At 39.5% G+C, this 15,855-nt stretch overlaps 1 protein-coding gene across 3 annotated transcripts in view; it reads right to left on the bottom strand.

The window, feature by feature from the left end:
- Positions 1–15,855, bottom strand: part of PPARGC1A (PPARG coactivator 1 alpha) — a 111,516-nt gene that overhangs the window by 82,668 nt on the left and 12,993 nt on the right. Inside the window, exons 1-2 of one of the 3 annotated variants that reach the window (XM_015138110.3) lie at positions 15,078–15,221; positions 9,510–9,689 (exon numbers count right to left, since the gene is read on the bottom strand). In XM_015138110.3, coding sequence (XP_014993596.1) covers positions 9,510–9,689; positions 15,078–15,131 — 234 coding nt within the window. In that variant the 5' untranslated portion in view covers positions 15,132–15,221. Of the gene's footprint in view, positions 1–9,509; positions 9,690–14,109; positions 15,222–15,855 lie in introns of those variants that run through there. The other 2 variants (XM_028848370.2, XM_028848371.2) reach the window with 2 other exon arrangements.

The raw sequence follows: 15,855 nt of genomic DNA on the forward strand, positions 1-15,855 counted from the left end.
GAAACATTTGAATTACAGTGTTTTGGAATTTCCTATTCTAACAAAGTTTGCTATCCAAAATCTGTATCTCTTTCTACTTTTCCTGTTGGGCTAAAGTGAAGGTGTTGTCGGTCTGTCTAGTAAATCCAACCTACGAGATAACATAATCACATACATTCATTTCTCAGGAACCTTGGCGGCTCTTATCTCCTTGCTTTTATGATCTCTTATGAACGGCCAGGAATAGCAATTTGCAGCCTGTTTGTAAAGCCATCTCAGTCTGAACCCAGCCTTCTCCTCTTTTATCACCCAGCGATATTCTTCAGCTAAATCCCATTCTCCACAGCAAAATTTACTCTGAGATCCATTTTAGAATAATGTCAGTATTCTCTGTGTGTATGGAACATATCAAACACGTAATGGAGGGTAATTATCATTTCAATGAACTATTTATTAATAGAAGATGTTTTGCGTGCTTTGCTTAGATTTATTGCTATGCTGCCCACTGTACATGGTAGCCTGAAGCTATTTAGTTCACGTTCATCAGCCTCTCAGGCAAGCAGCTCTGCTGTTCACACAGTTTTGGTTTTTCTATGTGCTTTTTTCAACTTTATTTTACCATTATATCACCTAGAACATTAAACACAATGCTCAAGTTCCATGCGTTAAATCACAATTGTTTTCTACTAAAGTTCCAAGCTACCCATTTTTATTAACAGTTACTTTATTAAATCCTTAATAACACAGATAGAATAGTTAGTTAATTTGTGTGTTGAGCCATGGATGTTAATTTGTAAACATAATAACATACTGCAATCATTTGCATAATAGCATTTTAATCTTTTTAGTAAAAGCTGTAATTCCCTACAAAGTACACTGCAGTAGAAACTAAGTGACTATTGGTAATAATACAAAAGGCCTTAAAATTCTGATCCTATTATAGTGTTGGAACATACCCAAACTGCTTCCATAATCTCTGAAATGTTACTGTTCTCTGATTTAGGTGTCTGTGTCAAGAATAAAAATGAAGTATAACTGGTAGCAGTAGACTATTTCCTAAATGTAATTTAGTATTCACTAAGCACCAGCACTTTGCAAATAGCTCTGAGGCTTTCCTTCAAAGTTCAGAGCTCCAGCTATGCATATTGTGTGGGGGGGACCCTGGAACTCACTCTCAACTCTGCGCTGAAGACAGGGCTCTGATAAATCACGCTGATTTGGCACAGGGAAGGGCATAGGCCACCAGGGATTTGACCACTGAGTCTCCTTCCTCCTCTCTGCTCTACCAGCCTGATTGCTCCTCCTTGAACTGACGGCTTCTGAGCACAAGTTCAGAAAAGAATGAAAAAGTGCAGTGAAGCTTTAAAAAAGCTAGTTTAAAAAAACTCAATGGGGGCTCACTCTCTCTACAGCCCATTAACACCCATTGTAAGACTGCTCCCCACCCCCACAAAAAAAAAGGAAAAAAAAGTAGTTGTTTAAGTCAGGCTAAGTCATTTTATGCAAGATCTGGTAATTCATTAATCCATCTGGCTGCAAACCTTGAATGAATAACTTGCAGTAGTAATGGAGATGGACAGGTCTACAAAATATTAGTGTTTAGAATCTGAAACTGTGCAAATCAGTCTATCATTCTGGAAAAGAAAAGGCACAAAAGTATCTTCTATCATCACTTTGGGACAAATGGGTAAGAAGTCATTTAGCTTCAAACAACTCTGCCATTGCCAAGAATAAGAGTATGTATTTCATTGTGGATCTCTCTCCCCATTTCCCTGCTCTCATTCTAGCTACACTAAAGCATAGGATCCTGCCTTGCTTTTAAACATACCTCAGAGCACACAGTCTTAAAAGTTAAAAGAAGGCTGGGCGCAGTGGCTCACGCCTGTAATCCCAGCACTTTGGGAGGCCAAGGTGGACGAATCATGAGGTCAGGAGATCGAGACCATCCTGCCTAAACACAGTGAAACCCTGTCTCTACTAAAAATACAAAAAATTAGCTGGGTGTGGTGGCAGACACCCGTAGTCCCAGCTACTTGGGAGGCTGAGGCAGAAGCATGGCATGAACCCAGGAGGTGGCGCTTGCAGTGAGCCGACATTGCGCCACTGCACTCCAGCCTGGGTGACAGAGCGAGACTCTGTCCAAAAAAAAAAAAAAGTTAAAAGGAACCTGAGAGGTTAAGAAGAAAAAAAAAGTGGCTCTTACCGAAATTGTTTTACATCACACGCAATTCCTTTTATAAAACCCACAATAAAATTTTTCATTACTCAAAGAATAGGCACATAATTATAGGGACAAATTAACCTTGTTAGATGTGAAGTCTGGGATAGGGAATGGTGGAGGAACAATTTGGCTCTCTCTTTTAACAATGTGGTCTTTAATGTTCAGTTTTTTATCTGCTTTGTGTGTTGATTTCATCCAGAGGTGAGTCATCTGCTGGGCTGTGCTTCCAGGACCTGGCGTAGTGATAGTGGTACATGGACAAATAAACACAGCATGTGTATAAGGTCTCTACACAGACACACGGTTACTATACAAATAGTTTGTCCAATGCAGCACCCTGAACCTTGTGATTACTTTCACCCACGCTATTATCTTTGAAGTAAATCTAAGAAGTAATGAGCCACTTTTTCCTGATTCTGCTCCAAGATTTCCTCCTTGTGAATTTGGGTCTCCACTATTTTGGCCCCAAAGATATCCAGGCAGAGTAACTTTGATGAACCAGTTGAGTCTCCAGGAGGTTGAAAAACCTACAATAAGTCCATAAAATGTCCCAGTTTACTTTCTGGAGTGCCTAGAGTATCTGACATGAAATCATTGGTTTCTACCATCCCAAAATACAAAATAGCACTTTCTAAAATCATCGTGCCTAATGAAACATACACATTCTTACTTTGCAAACTGCAAATGGCTAAGAATCAAATCCACTTCCATTAAAAAAAAAAAAAAAAAAAAAAAAAAAAAAAAAAAAAACAGCAGCCAATCTCATCTCTCCTAGCCACACCTTCCATTAACAAAAGCCACCAGCAGGAAAGTTAGTGCCAGTGAAAGAGATGGTCATGTAACCTGCATCCTGTGAGTTGCTATTTATTAGCAGGGGTTGATGCCAGGTGACAGAGCCCTGTGGGTCAGAACTCCTGAGCCATATTTTTCCAGTGGTCAGCATAATGGCAGGGAGGAAATAGGGTGATAAACCAGATGTTCCCAAGATAAGCCAGATGTTATCAAGCCGAGAAGTCTCAAACAACAGTGCTTAAATGAGGTGTGTAGATGAACACACACACACACACACACACACACACACAATCAAACAGCACTATTTAGTCTCCCTGCAAGATAAGCCGACAGGAGAGGCTGAAAATAAAGCAGCACACAGGCTGGGTCAGATTGTTGCTTCCTGATTTGTGACTCTCCAAGATGAACATCTAACTGATTTATACCCAGAATTTGGAATTTTGTGGTAGACTACAAATGCAAAGATAAGTACAACATAAATTTTTAAAATACTCCATAAGTCTCCATGAGTTTCAACATTCTTCAATGTTCTTATGTTACAGCCAATTATCTCTCCACTTAAATGGCTATTATTTTCTTACTTGAAGTCTATGTTCTCTATAAGTGTCATTACCAAGTGTGGCAAAAATCCGGCTGTGGGCCGTAAATTTAATTTAAATGACAAACATTTATTGATTGCAAATGGGAAATTCCAGAAATCTTATAAAAGTGATTATTGTAAATTAATTCAGTCCTCCCACATAACAAAAAAGAATTTATTCTTCCAATGATTAAATTAAGGTGGGGTTGTGTATACGTGCATTCTTTTTTTCTTGTCTATTTGTTTTGTTAAAATTCCAAGAGGTTTGCCATTCATAGAAAAGTCTATCTGACTACAGGCACAGTCAGAAGCAGGAATTCATTACCATGGAAGGCTGCAGAATTTCCTCCAAGGAGACAAGTGAAAAAAAGCAGACACCATGTAAATTTGCGGATTGGGTTAAATATGTTCTGTCCCTGAGGCAGTGGAAAGATAGAGAGCCCCTTTGTAAAATGACTCACGAATCTAAGAAAGTACTTCAGCTCCTAAAGGTGAGCAGAAACTTAACCAGGAACGATATCCATGAGGTTCTGCTTCTCTTTGGAATATCTTTGAGTTTAGCATTCCTTACCACCTCTCTCTCTATCCTAACTCAGAGTTATCAGGGCTGATGGAATTTTCCTTCAAGGTACTTTGAATCTGTTCCCTGAATGCCACCCCCTCTGCTATCACCTTGTCCCTTCCCTGTACCTGTATCACATTGGGTTTGGAATGCAGCAGGGCCTGCTGTCTGATTTTCCTTATTTCCTACTTGCCTACACCTCTTACGACTGTCAGCATTACCACTCTTAAATACCACCTCCATTATGTTGATCTACTAAAAATCTTCAATGACATCCTACTTTCTAAACAGACTCTAAAGATTTCCCACTGGGTTCTCACGACCCACCGGAATTTTGTACCTACCTTACATCCAAACTTACTCCCACTACTGCTGTGTTCCCATTAATATGTATTTTACTTTGAGTAAACCAAGCTCCTCACTTCCACATCCCCTCTGTGAAAACGCTTGGCTCTTCTTCTCTTACAAGGCTTTGTGAATTTATTCTTGCTGTTTATCTCCTCAGCTAGAAATACACTTACATACACACACATATATATACATGCATATATGCATATACGAGCTTGCAATGTTTGCAAATTGCAAATATATATAAAATCCTATGTAGGTGCATATACATATTATACATATACATGAATATACAGTCTTACATTGTTTTCCAGTTGCTAAGAAATAAAAACACATGCATATACTTGTATATTTGTATACACAGTCTTGCATGATTTCTTAATTGTTTTACATTTGTTCATTTTGCCTCCCAAACTAGATTTAAAGTACTTTAGGACACAGGCCTTCTTTTGTGCTTTGTATATAATCTTCATATTACCTAACACAGTTCATTCCATCAATAAACACATGAAGATTGACTCATTCATTATGCTACAAGTATTTATTGAGTTCTTACTTTCTGCCATTTTCTAAGAAAATATCTAGAAAAATGTCGGTGAACAAGACAGGCAGATTCCCTGCTCCCCAAATGCTCAATGGTCTGTTGAACTGCTGATATTTGTTATTTTTAACTTTTTGATAGGTACATAATATATGTCAATTTTTGCAAAATGTAGAATATAAGTGAAGCCAAATGAAGAAATGTAAAGTATCTATATTTCCATTAGAATAATCAAGTAGTCTTGAAAACTTCCACATTCATTTCCTTGTGGCATATAACAGGATAACTTACACACAAATACAAAACCACCACTCACCCATTTCTGCTACAAAGTTCACAGTTTCAAGCTTCCTGAGAGTTCCAGCAACCACCAAACATGAATGCTGGCTACAGCTGTGAGAGTCCTTCTCTCCCCATCAGCAAAGGCAGACCTCAGAATGTATTACAAGTAATGACCTAGAGACGACTGCATTCTCACTTGCCATCGTTCTAACGAACCCCAAGTAGCTTCATTCAGAAGTAAAGACGAATGAATGAAAGATGCCCATTCAGTTGTATCACAGAGGCATTAAAGCAGGTATTAAAATAAACCAGGGACAAGGTTGCCCACAGTGACCCAGAAAGGCCAATATGCTATTTAAACTAACCCCATGCCATCCATCTTTACACACTGCTGTGCTGTAAAAGTAGTCCTTTATTCTCCTCCTTCAAACAATGCACAAAGGCAACAGACGGAAGGAAGTTATGTTGCAATATTCTGAAACATAAATCTTGCTACCAGCCGGTCCAGGGATGCATCCTGTTTTCCTTACACATGGATCAGATTCACTGGAGGCTGTTACCTCTAAGCCTTTTGCCTTGTTTTTTAAAGTGGCTTCTGAATCGTACCTGGTCCCCTGCATTTACACATCCAAACACAGGTTGCGTAAGCAGAGATCATTGTTTGTGTGTCTAGTTACTCAACCAACATATGCCATTGCATGTTGCTACCCCCTCTGCTACCACCTGGAATTATCTTTCTCAAATTGTGACATTCAGCTTCATTCTTTACCATTATTTTGTGATGTTAAATAAAAATTAAACTTAGATTCAAACATATGGAAGAAACAAAAAGAAGAGATACATAATTTACTCTCAACATTTTTTTTTTTTTTGAGACGGAGTCTCGCTCTGTCGCCCAGGCTGGAGTGCCGTGGCCAGATCTCAGCTCACTGCAAGCTCCGCCTCCCGGGTTCAGGCCATTCTCCTGCCTCAGCCTCCCGAGTAGCTGGGACTATACTCTCAAGATTTTAAGACTCTGCCACTCTATTATATAGCCCTAAATCCCACTTTCTGCTATGATGAGAATTCAGAGAGCCGATGGCCAGTTTCCAGTGGTGTCATTGATGTGCTACTTGAGTCACGGAAAAGCATTTAACTACTCAGTGCCTGATTTTATTCTGGGAATCCAAAGTAGATAATGCTTGTTATTGTGAGATCAGAGACAGCAGAACCCGTGACTGTTTAACTTGCTCAAGTACAAGGCCTTCTCAAATGTGATGAGGCAGGACTTTGCAAATTGAAAGAAGGTGAGTGCAGGTGAAAAGTCCACTGTGAGTGGCTGGCCCTGGGAAGGCACTTCCCTGAAATGCTGCTTGGGTAGAAGCAACACAAACCTGCGGCCATGAAAGAGTTATCTTGTTTCATACGAATCTTCTTCACAGGGAAGACCCAATTTTAGAACGTCACCTCTGCTCCAAACACACTTTCCTTTCGCAGTATAGAAAAGATTCCTGAGTTTAACACTAGAGGGCAAAGAGTGGAGGCGTCCTCACGCCAGGCAAATGCTCCTGAAGCTGCTGCTGTTGGTAACGGCATTGCCACATATGACCTTACCCTTTGCCTAGATAAAGAATGGGCTTTATGACATCAGAGAACACTGTTATGGGAACTTACCTAAACAGTCACTTTTGCCCTCTGACACTAAGAGAATACCTGACATATTAGTCCTGGAGCCCCAGGCATCCCAATACCGTTATATGACTTCTCATTCTTTATATCCAGTACCTTACTACGTCTTCTTTCAGAAATCTGACCAATTAATCATTAGTAATTTATAAAGGGGAAGTTTGTGACTTTATTTAAAAGCAGGGTTTTTCAACCTCAGTGCTTTTTTCATTGGAGGCTGAATCATTTTTTGTGGTGGGAGCTGTCCTACATGCTGTAGGATTGTTTAGTAGCATCCCTTGACTCTAGTCTCTACTCAGTAAACGCTCGTAGCATCCCCTTGTCCCCAGTGGTAACAACCAAACATGCCCCCAGACATTGTCGAATGTCCCCTGAATTGGGGTGTGGGGTGGGGACCAAAATTGCCTTTGGTTGAGAATCATTGGTTTAAAATGACCTAATGAGAGTCTAAATTACATGAACCTTCTGTTTTAGAGTGCTGAAAATAATTTTATGAGCATAGAATATGATACAGGGAGACAAAAAGGGTGGTATGGTATATGTTAAGCACCTACATGTAGATAATTAACTAGATGCTGAACCAAGACTCCTGAAGGTATAAATGTGAAGTATCTCTCACAAATACCACAACACAAAATACAGGGACATACAGGTTATGGAGAACGTTGTATTTTTTTTAAAGTAGCCCTCCAGAGAGGCATTGACTCCTATGCCATCTCCCCCTCCCTCTAAGTTATTCTCTAGCCTCTACAAAATGCATGGCATTCATCTGATATGGAATAGCTGATTTTTAGATAAGAGGTCTATGGAGATGGACATTTTTTAAGGCACTGTTTATTTAATGCAGCATGACTTAGAATGGGCCTGTAACCTGACAAGTGTACTGAGTGAGGAATGTTCAATTTACCAGTTCTAACTGGCCAAGTCCTCACATGAACTTTCTAAGACCCGGCTGAGAAGCCTGGGAAAGTAGAACTAACCACAACCTTCAGTGTTTCCTCTACCTTGTTCTGTCTCCCCAGTCCAAACTCTACTACCTTAAGCATTCTTCTAAAACCCACTTAATCCCCAGAGGTATTACAAAATCTCAACCGTCGGCAGAACCTACAGCCGTCTCAGCTCACTAGCTAACTGTACCTCCATGCCAACCACCACTGAAAGGAAAGATTCTGTTCTATTTTTAAATATATTGAGCAAAGAAGCAGCTTGATATGCCTTTGTAAAGGATGGCTGTCACCCAAATTCATGGGTTCTCTATTTTTAATCAAGGATATAAACTTTGAAGTCCGATAAATTTGGGGTTCAAATCCCAGGTCTTTATTGTCAGCTGTGTGATTTGGGGAAAATCAAATAACCTCTCTGAATTTCAGTGTCTGCATATGTAAAACAGGAATGATAATAATAGGACCTAACAATAGGTTGTTTTCAAGGATACGTGAGATGACATATATTAAGCATGAGTATACCAAAATGTTGGCCATTATTGTCATTACTATTATTGTTATCAACATTAATATATTCATCATTCACTCATGATTCAACAAACGTTTATTCAGCATGTATTGCATGCTGGGTTCCAGAAAAACTCAATTAATATTTTAAACTTGGCTTTCTTAAGACTCGGATTTCAACCAAATAACACGGCAGTATAAGAAATGTCTTTGCGGGTGAATAAGAAAAGTCCAGCACATACTAGGTGCTCAGAAAACATTAGATAATGATGATGATGATGGCACTGGCAGTTGTGATAAAGAAAACCAGTGAATTTGTCAATCTTCATTTAATTCACTTGCCAGAGTACTCACTAAATGTTTGTTCTTATAAAAAGTCATGTATTTTCAAGTAAATGAGTACTGATCTTGTGGGAAAGAATTTCTTTTCTCAAAGTAACACTTTAATAGGAATAGATTAACATTCTTTATTATAGGGTAGGCTTATAATAAGAGTCCGGAGTCACGGAGGTAATTCTCGCTACTGAAAAGTAAATGAATTTTGACTGATTTATAAGTATACAGTAGATTAGTTAGGTTTAGAAATTCCCATTATATAAAGAAATTAGAGATATGAACCAAAAATATGATTAATAATAATAATCAAAAGAGCTCACCTAATTAGTAAAGCAAATAAAGGTAGACATCTACCCCCTTGGTTAAAAAGAAAGGCCTTCTTATTTATTAATTTATATGAGGTACCATTTATTGCTCATTCTTTCTGTGGGAAATAGACAGGAATAAACAGGTTTAGACTTTTGTTCTTCTTTGTCACTAACCTTTCACAACCCTTTAGTATTTCAACATAGTTTAACTCACTCACAGTTGTTGATTCTTAGTCCCTTCAATGTTTAAAAAAATACAAATAAAAATAAACCATTTGTTTTCCAAACACTGTTTTTCCATCAATTAGAAAGTATGTAACTGTGATGAAAAGTCTTTTGATGATAGCAAAGTAAGTACCCATTATATGTTCAGGCCTGTTACCATGTTAGTCTCGCCCAAGCCAAAGTCAATGAAAAATTAATTTTTCCAAAGGATGTCCTTACCTCAAATATGTTTGAAGGCTCATTGTTGTACTGATTGGATATTATTTCTGATTGGTCACTGCACCACTTGAGTCCACCCAAAAAGCTGTCTGTATCCAAGTCGTTCACATCTAGTTCAGAAAGATCAAGTTCAGGAAGATCTGGACAAAGAGGCTGGTCTTCACCAACCAGAGCAGCACACTGCAGGAGGCAGAAAAAAAAAAATAAAAAAATTTTTAAAAAGCTTCCATTAACCACAGGAATTTATTAAACTGCAATAGCATGTGATAGGAATTAAGCCTAGTTAATTCAACGACATTACCAAAGCTAGTTTCTGGCACTTGAGTCACCAGGAAAAACACCTAAAATCTTTACTCACTTAGCTCCTGAAGGATAATTTTCCTGCTTTATTCCATCCAAAATTCTACCTCCAAATACATGGTAAATACCATGCTCCATGAAGCTTTCTCTGATTCTTCCAGTTAGAAATCAACTAGAAATTTTTGTACCTCTTTGTACAAAATCCTTGGTACCTGTTTGCTAGTTACTGCTTCCAAAGTTTTAAACTGTCTTATGGTTAACCATAAGACAAACTTGATTTTACCTTGGAAAGTTTATCACACATAATAGACACTCAATAAACTATTGCTAAATGGAAAAAGAACAAAGGAACTACACAAGGAAAAATTGTCTCCATTTACACTCCTTTTAAGCATTATAATCCATATAATTCATTTAGCAACTAATGATGCAAAGTCCTTTGACTCATCTGTGATTCTCCTGAATTGTTTTTAATTAAATCATTTACTCTTATTTGACTCTTCATGACTTTCTGGACTTCATTCTTAAAGGCAAAAGCAAGTTCCTTAAGATGAAGGACAAAGATCATAATTTTTTTTCTATATGGCTTTTGTATGTAACTTGCAAGGGGTGTGTGTGTGTGTGTGTGTGTGTGTGTGCGCGCGCGTGTGTATGTGTGTGTGTATGGTTGGCATCACCTAGTACCCGGAAAAGAAAACTCACAAGAGCATACCATCAGTGTATTTTGTTCATTATTTATGCATATCTAAACTGTGCTTTACGTGAATTCAAAATAACTATTTCTGTTTAGAGTTTCAAAATAATTTCTATATATTGAGAGGCTTAACATATCTTCTACCATGGCTGGGCTGCTTGTCACCAAGATTATTTTAGATTGTCAAAGTATTTCATCCCCTTACATGAACTAGACAGTCTTTTCAACTGTTTTACCATGGGGCTTTTGGAGGCAGGCGGACTCCCCTTACCGATAAGGTGGTCTCCTAAACTTGAATTGGCTACCTAACTGCTAATGTCAGTCCGCAGGCAGCTGGAATCCATTATTCTTAGCAAACTATCACAAGAACAGAAAACCAAACACCGCATGTTCTCACTCATAGGTGGGAACTGAACAATGAGATCACTCGGACTCAGGAAGGGGAACATCACACACCGGGGCCTATCATGGGGAGGGGGGAGGGGGGAGGGATTGCATTGGGAGTTATACCTGATGTAAATGACGAGTTGATGGGTGTAGCACAGCAACATGGCACAAGTATACATATGTAACAAACCTGCACGTTATGCACATGTACCCTAAAACTTAAAGTATAATAATAATAAATTAATTAAAAAAAATTTAAAAAAAAAATAAACATCCATCTGCAATAAGAATTCTACTTAAAAAAAATAAAAAAAAAATTAAAAAAAATTAAAAAAAAAAGAACACTGCAGGAACTCCTATCGCAGGGGTCTGGCATTGCCAGAACAGTCAGAACTTTATCCACCTGTGAGTAGTGGTGTCTCAATCAGGAGGCACACACTGACGCAGCACCCTCGTGGCCCTGCCTTCCAAGGTCGGGAGAGATGCTGTGGAATTGTTCACATCCAGGCAGCAGTTAGGCATGAAATGAAAGATGCACCTTGACATTTACATTTTGAATGAAGTAAGTTTTATGCAGATTTTCTTTCTCAAGCACCCCTGTTATCCCTGGCAGGGATTCCTAGCAGGCCACATTACACAGGTCATATGCAGCAGCGTGATCAAAAGCAACATGCTGAGAAGTAAGTACCGGGTAATGGAGTCGGCAGTTGGTAAGGGGAGGATGGGGGGAGACTGAAAATCATTGCCATCCTTTTCTAAGACCACTGGGCCCCAGTGAGATCCCTGGCAGCAGGCACAAAGGAATGCAAAGAAAGGGCCGTCCTCGCCATCAGAACTCTTTCCTTATCATTTTATTGGTCTTTCCTTTTATTATCTGAGTTAGCCCAAACTTACAGCTCGGTATACTTGACAAGGCATATAAGTAAGTGGAGGCTGGGCTGAAGAGGTCTCATTCTGGCATAATGCTCGTATTTGGTTGTGGGTGTAACACTTTCCAGACTCCATTCTTGCCCATACAGCTGATCCTCCAAGCCCAAACACACTATCTTAACTTTTCCTCAATGTCACCAATTCAGAGATAGGGGGAGAACTTTTTCAATGGTGCTAGATACACTAGGATGTTATGGGGCATAGTCTTTTAAAAAACATGAACAACAAAGATAGGAACACAAAACTAAAAATAGTCAAGAAAATATAGGCTTTCCACATACGGCTTAAGTTCCTGTTGTGAAACTTAGGAACCAACCATGTTTTGGAAGGCTAAAGTGGCATACTGATTTGTGGACAACTTTTTGTTATCCCTCTCTTTAACTGCCCTCTTTGGCATGACTTGTTCAAAACCCTTTAACCTTCCATAAATAGGTATTTTGAAATAACTTTTGAAAACCATGGAACAGGCCAGGTCAATTTGTTATATTGGTGCTATCTTGTCATTTACATATTCCTTTCCTTCCTCTCACTTGCTCTCTCTTGCTCTCTCTGTCTGTCTCTCTCTCTCTCTCATTTTGCTTTTACGTTATGGTTGAGAAAAGTGCATGTGCTCTTGCCGATGTTGACATGCTAATAAAATCTGTGCTTCTGAATGTGGCATTATCCTGCTAATCTAAAACACATTAGTGGTAGCAAGTGTTCCTGTTATTAATTTATATTTGGCCTTTGGACGATGCCAGACTTAACAGTCCAAGCCCTGTAACTGTCCTCATCTGACATGCTGATATTTACTGTTTCCCTATACATCTGTAACAGGTGTGCTTTATTGCAATGACACCGACACATTCTGCTGCCTCTTTGCAACTATGACAGCTATTTCACAACTGTAGCCTCAATTTTATAACAAGATTTAAGAGGATAAAGCAGTCACTAAACACAAAAGGCTAATTATTGTCTGTTATTTCACCCCAACAGACTTTTCTCTTAGTTAAGGAGCAGACAATAAATTAGCTTAACTGCATTGATGATAATGAATCATTATAATCAAGTATAATTCTCCATTAACCTTTTGGAGGTTTTTTGTGCCACTGATGGTAAATTTTAAAGAGAGAGAGAAGAAGGAGTGGATTTGGTCACATTAATTATATTAATGAAAAAAGAAACTTGGTCCTTAAAAAAATTAGTCAAGATAGGGGAAAGGGGTGGAGAGAGGGGCAGTAAAAAATGACAGACTTAGTAGGGTGTATGTCATTTGAATTGTCTCTATCAATCTTAGTAACCTTATTGTACATCACCTTCATTAAACTGTGAAACACAGGGCACTCCAAGTAGCTATAGTGATATAGGCCTTTATTAACCAATGTACTAGCCTGTCATTATGTGCAAAAGGGCATAATACGTTTTAGGATGACAGCAAACATTAATGATTCAAAAAATGAAAACTGCCTACGCTACCTGCTGCTCGTAATATTTTAGACTGGCGAAGGTGATTCCCAGAGCCGCTGCCCTGTAGGCAAAGCTTCTAGCATCTAGCTGCCTATGGTGTAACAGAGAAGTGACTGGCCAATCTCAGCCGACTGGCGACTCCATCCATGGCTGGACAAGTAGCCAAGACCTTTCCTCCTTAAGAAAAAAATTTAAAGGCCACAGTTTTAAATGCTTCTGATGCTGATTTGAAAATGACTGCAGGAATTCCAGTGATTAAAATAAATCTTCCTTATTTCCACATGCTGTAGTTCCTCAATCAACTCCTAACAGCATCAAGAATAATACATGATGGAAAAATGAAACTACAGCAGCTGAGACCCACAGTGCCAGCCGGACAACCACCCACAGGACACTCCAGCTACTCAAAGACAATTAGGACTTTGAAGCCACTTATAACCCTGACTCATAATGGCTACAGGGCATATGAATGATCCATATCTATTCCACCTTACCAAGAAATCAGAACAAGATAACAATTACAATCCACAAATACGATCTACCAAGGCAAGGGAGGGCAAATGGAGCCAACATTTGCAAACCCAGCAAAGAGTTAAGAATCCCAGGCATGCCTTGCTAGATAGGAAAAAAGCATTCACAGACGGCCTTGGCCAAATTATGTTCACTTTAGATGTGTATCGCTGCCTCACATGGACATCTTATTTAATCAAATCACGTGTGGGCTTGATCCTCCCCCTTACCCTACGTGCCCCCAGCTACCCAGAGGAAACACGCGCAGTCTTTTGCCAGATTCATTGTTAGCAGCTGGGATCCTCCATGCAATTCAATTCGAGTCCATCTCACCAGAGTCCACAGAAAGTTTCGCTTGTTTCCCAAGTTGCCCAAACTTTCCTTCCGAGAACATTCCATTGTGCTGAATGCAAACACGCCGAGGTCCTCCGTCCCCCCACTAGACTCCAGAGATTACGAGGAAACTGCTTGCATTATTCTCCCCCCTGTATGAATTGTAGCCAGCAGAGACTGTGGAATTGATGTATTGCTGTCTATTTTTACACAAGCAGCGAGCAGCTCCACACACAGTCCTGCATAAACTCTATTCTCTCTCGGCTTCAGGCAGCTCTCCGTGGTACAGGAAGATTTAACCATTGGCTTCCCTGCCACCGACGCGAACGGAAAACCTTGCACTGCCAGGCATTTCTTTTTATTCGCTGGCCAAATCTTTCAACCATGTATAGGAGTTTTAAAGGAAGCAGCATCGTTGTTTTGTGTTCTGTGGGAAAAGTAATCTAAAATAGCCCAGCAGGATTATTTAGGATTTTGTAAGTTCTCTGTCTGATGAACAGAGAGAGAGGGGGGGAAAAAAATCCGGACTACAGTCAAAACGGACTATATTTGAACACATCCATTTTAATATTTTTATCTTCGTCTTATTATAAATAGAAATGGCATTTTTCCAACCAGGCCACTAAACACCACTGGAAAGAATTCAGCTTCTGATTCATATCAATATCTTAGAGCATAAATATTGCATATGAGTAGAAACAGTGCCAAAGTCACATGGAAAGAGTTTCTAACTGCAACAGATACTGATGACAGCAGCTAAGCTTTGATTTGCTCAAGGCATCTCAGAGCCACCTTAAAATAGCAAACTTATTGGAGTTAAGATAAGATTGAGGTTCTCTTCTAAAAGCTCCTGCCTGGACTACTTTCCTGGCTCTTCTCTTTGCCCAAGCCCATCCCCCTTACAGGAATAATAGCATCTGAGGGAAGCGTCAGTCCTGGCTGCAGCGCCGAGCCCTGCCCCAGCTCACCTCGATGTCACTCCATACAGACTCAGAGTCCTGGTTGCACATGTCCCACGCCATCCAGCTCCTGAATGACGCCAGTCAAGCTTTTTCAACTCCAATCCACAGTGACACAGAGCACACACTCATGCAGGCAACCAGCCCCTTACTGAGCGTGAACTGAAGGCACCTGTCTTACTACAGTCCCCAGTCACATGACAAAGCTATTAAAAAGTAGGCTGGGCTGTCACTCACCCAGCCTCCCTTCCCTTGTGCAGCTTGCTGCTCTAACTCGTGACGTCACTCAAAGGCAGCCCTCTGCCTCAGTGAAGTAACGCTTTAAAAAAAAAAAAGAAAAAAAGAAAGAAAGAAAGGAAACACTTGGACTTTTGGAGGCTTCAAGCATCATGCTGTGATTAAAGCCAGCTTTGAATGCCACAGACTCTAAACGGAGCCCTGGCCATATAATAACCAAAATCCCCTGCAATCTTTTTTTAATTTATTTTCCTTCCAAAACAAGCAAGTGGCAAAGCTCCCTGTTTCATGACAGAGTCACTATATTCTTAGCTAAAAGGTGTATTCCCTGAGAACTCTTTAATTCTAAGATCTCCAAGTGGACTCAAGCTCAGTTTGGGACTAAAGCAAGAGCTTATCACATGATGCATTTTTATGAGACATTTTCTCATTGAGGGAGTGTTTGAAAGCAGCAAATGAGGCTTTTTTTTTTTTTTTTTTTTTTTGCTTGTTTAATCAACAACATAGCCTGTATTTGTTAAGGTATAAACAAACTCCTCCACTCAGAATT

Source organism: Macaca mulatta, chromosome 5 (genome assembly GCF_049350105.2).
Source record: "Macaca mulatta isolate MMU2019108-1 chromosome 5, T2T-MMU8v2.0, whole genome shotgun sequence".
Lineage (NCBI taxonomy): Eukaryota > Metazoa > Chordata > Mammalia > Primates > Cercopithecidae > Macaca > Macaca mulatta.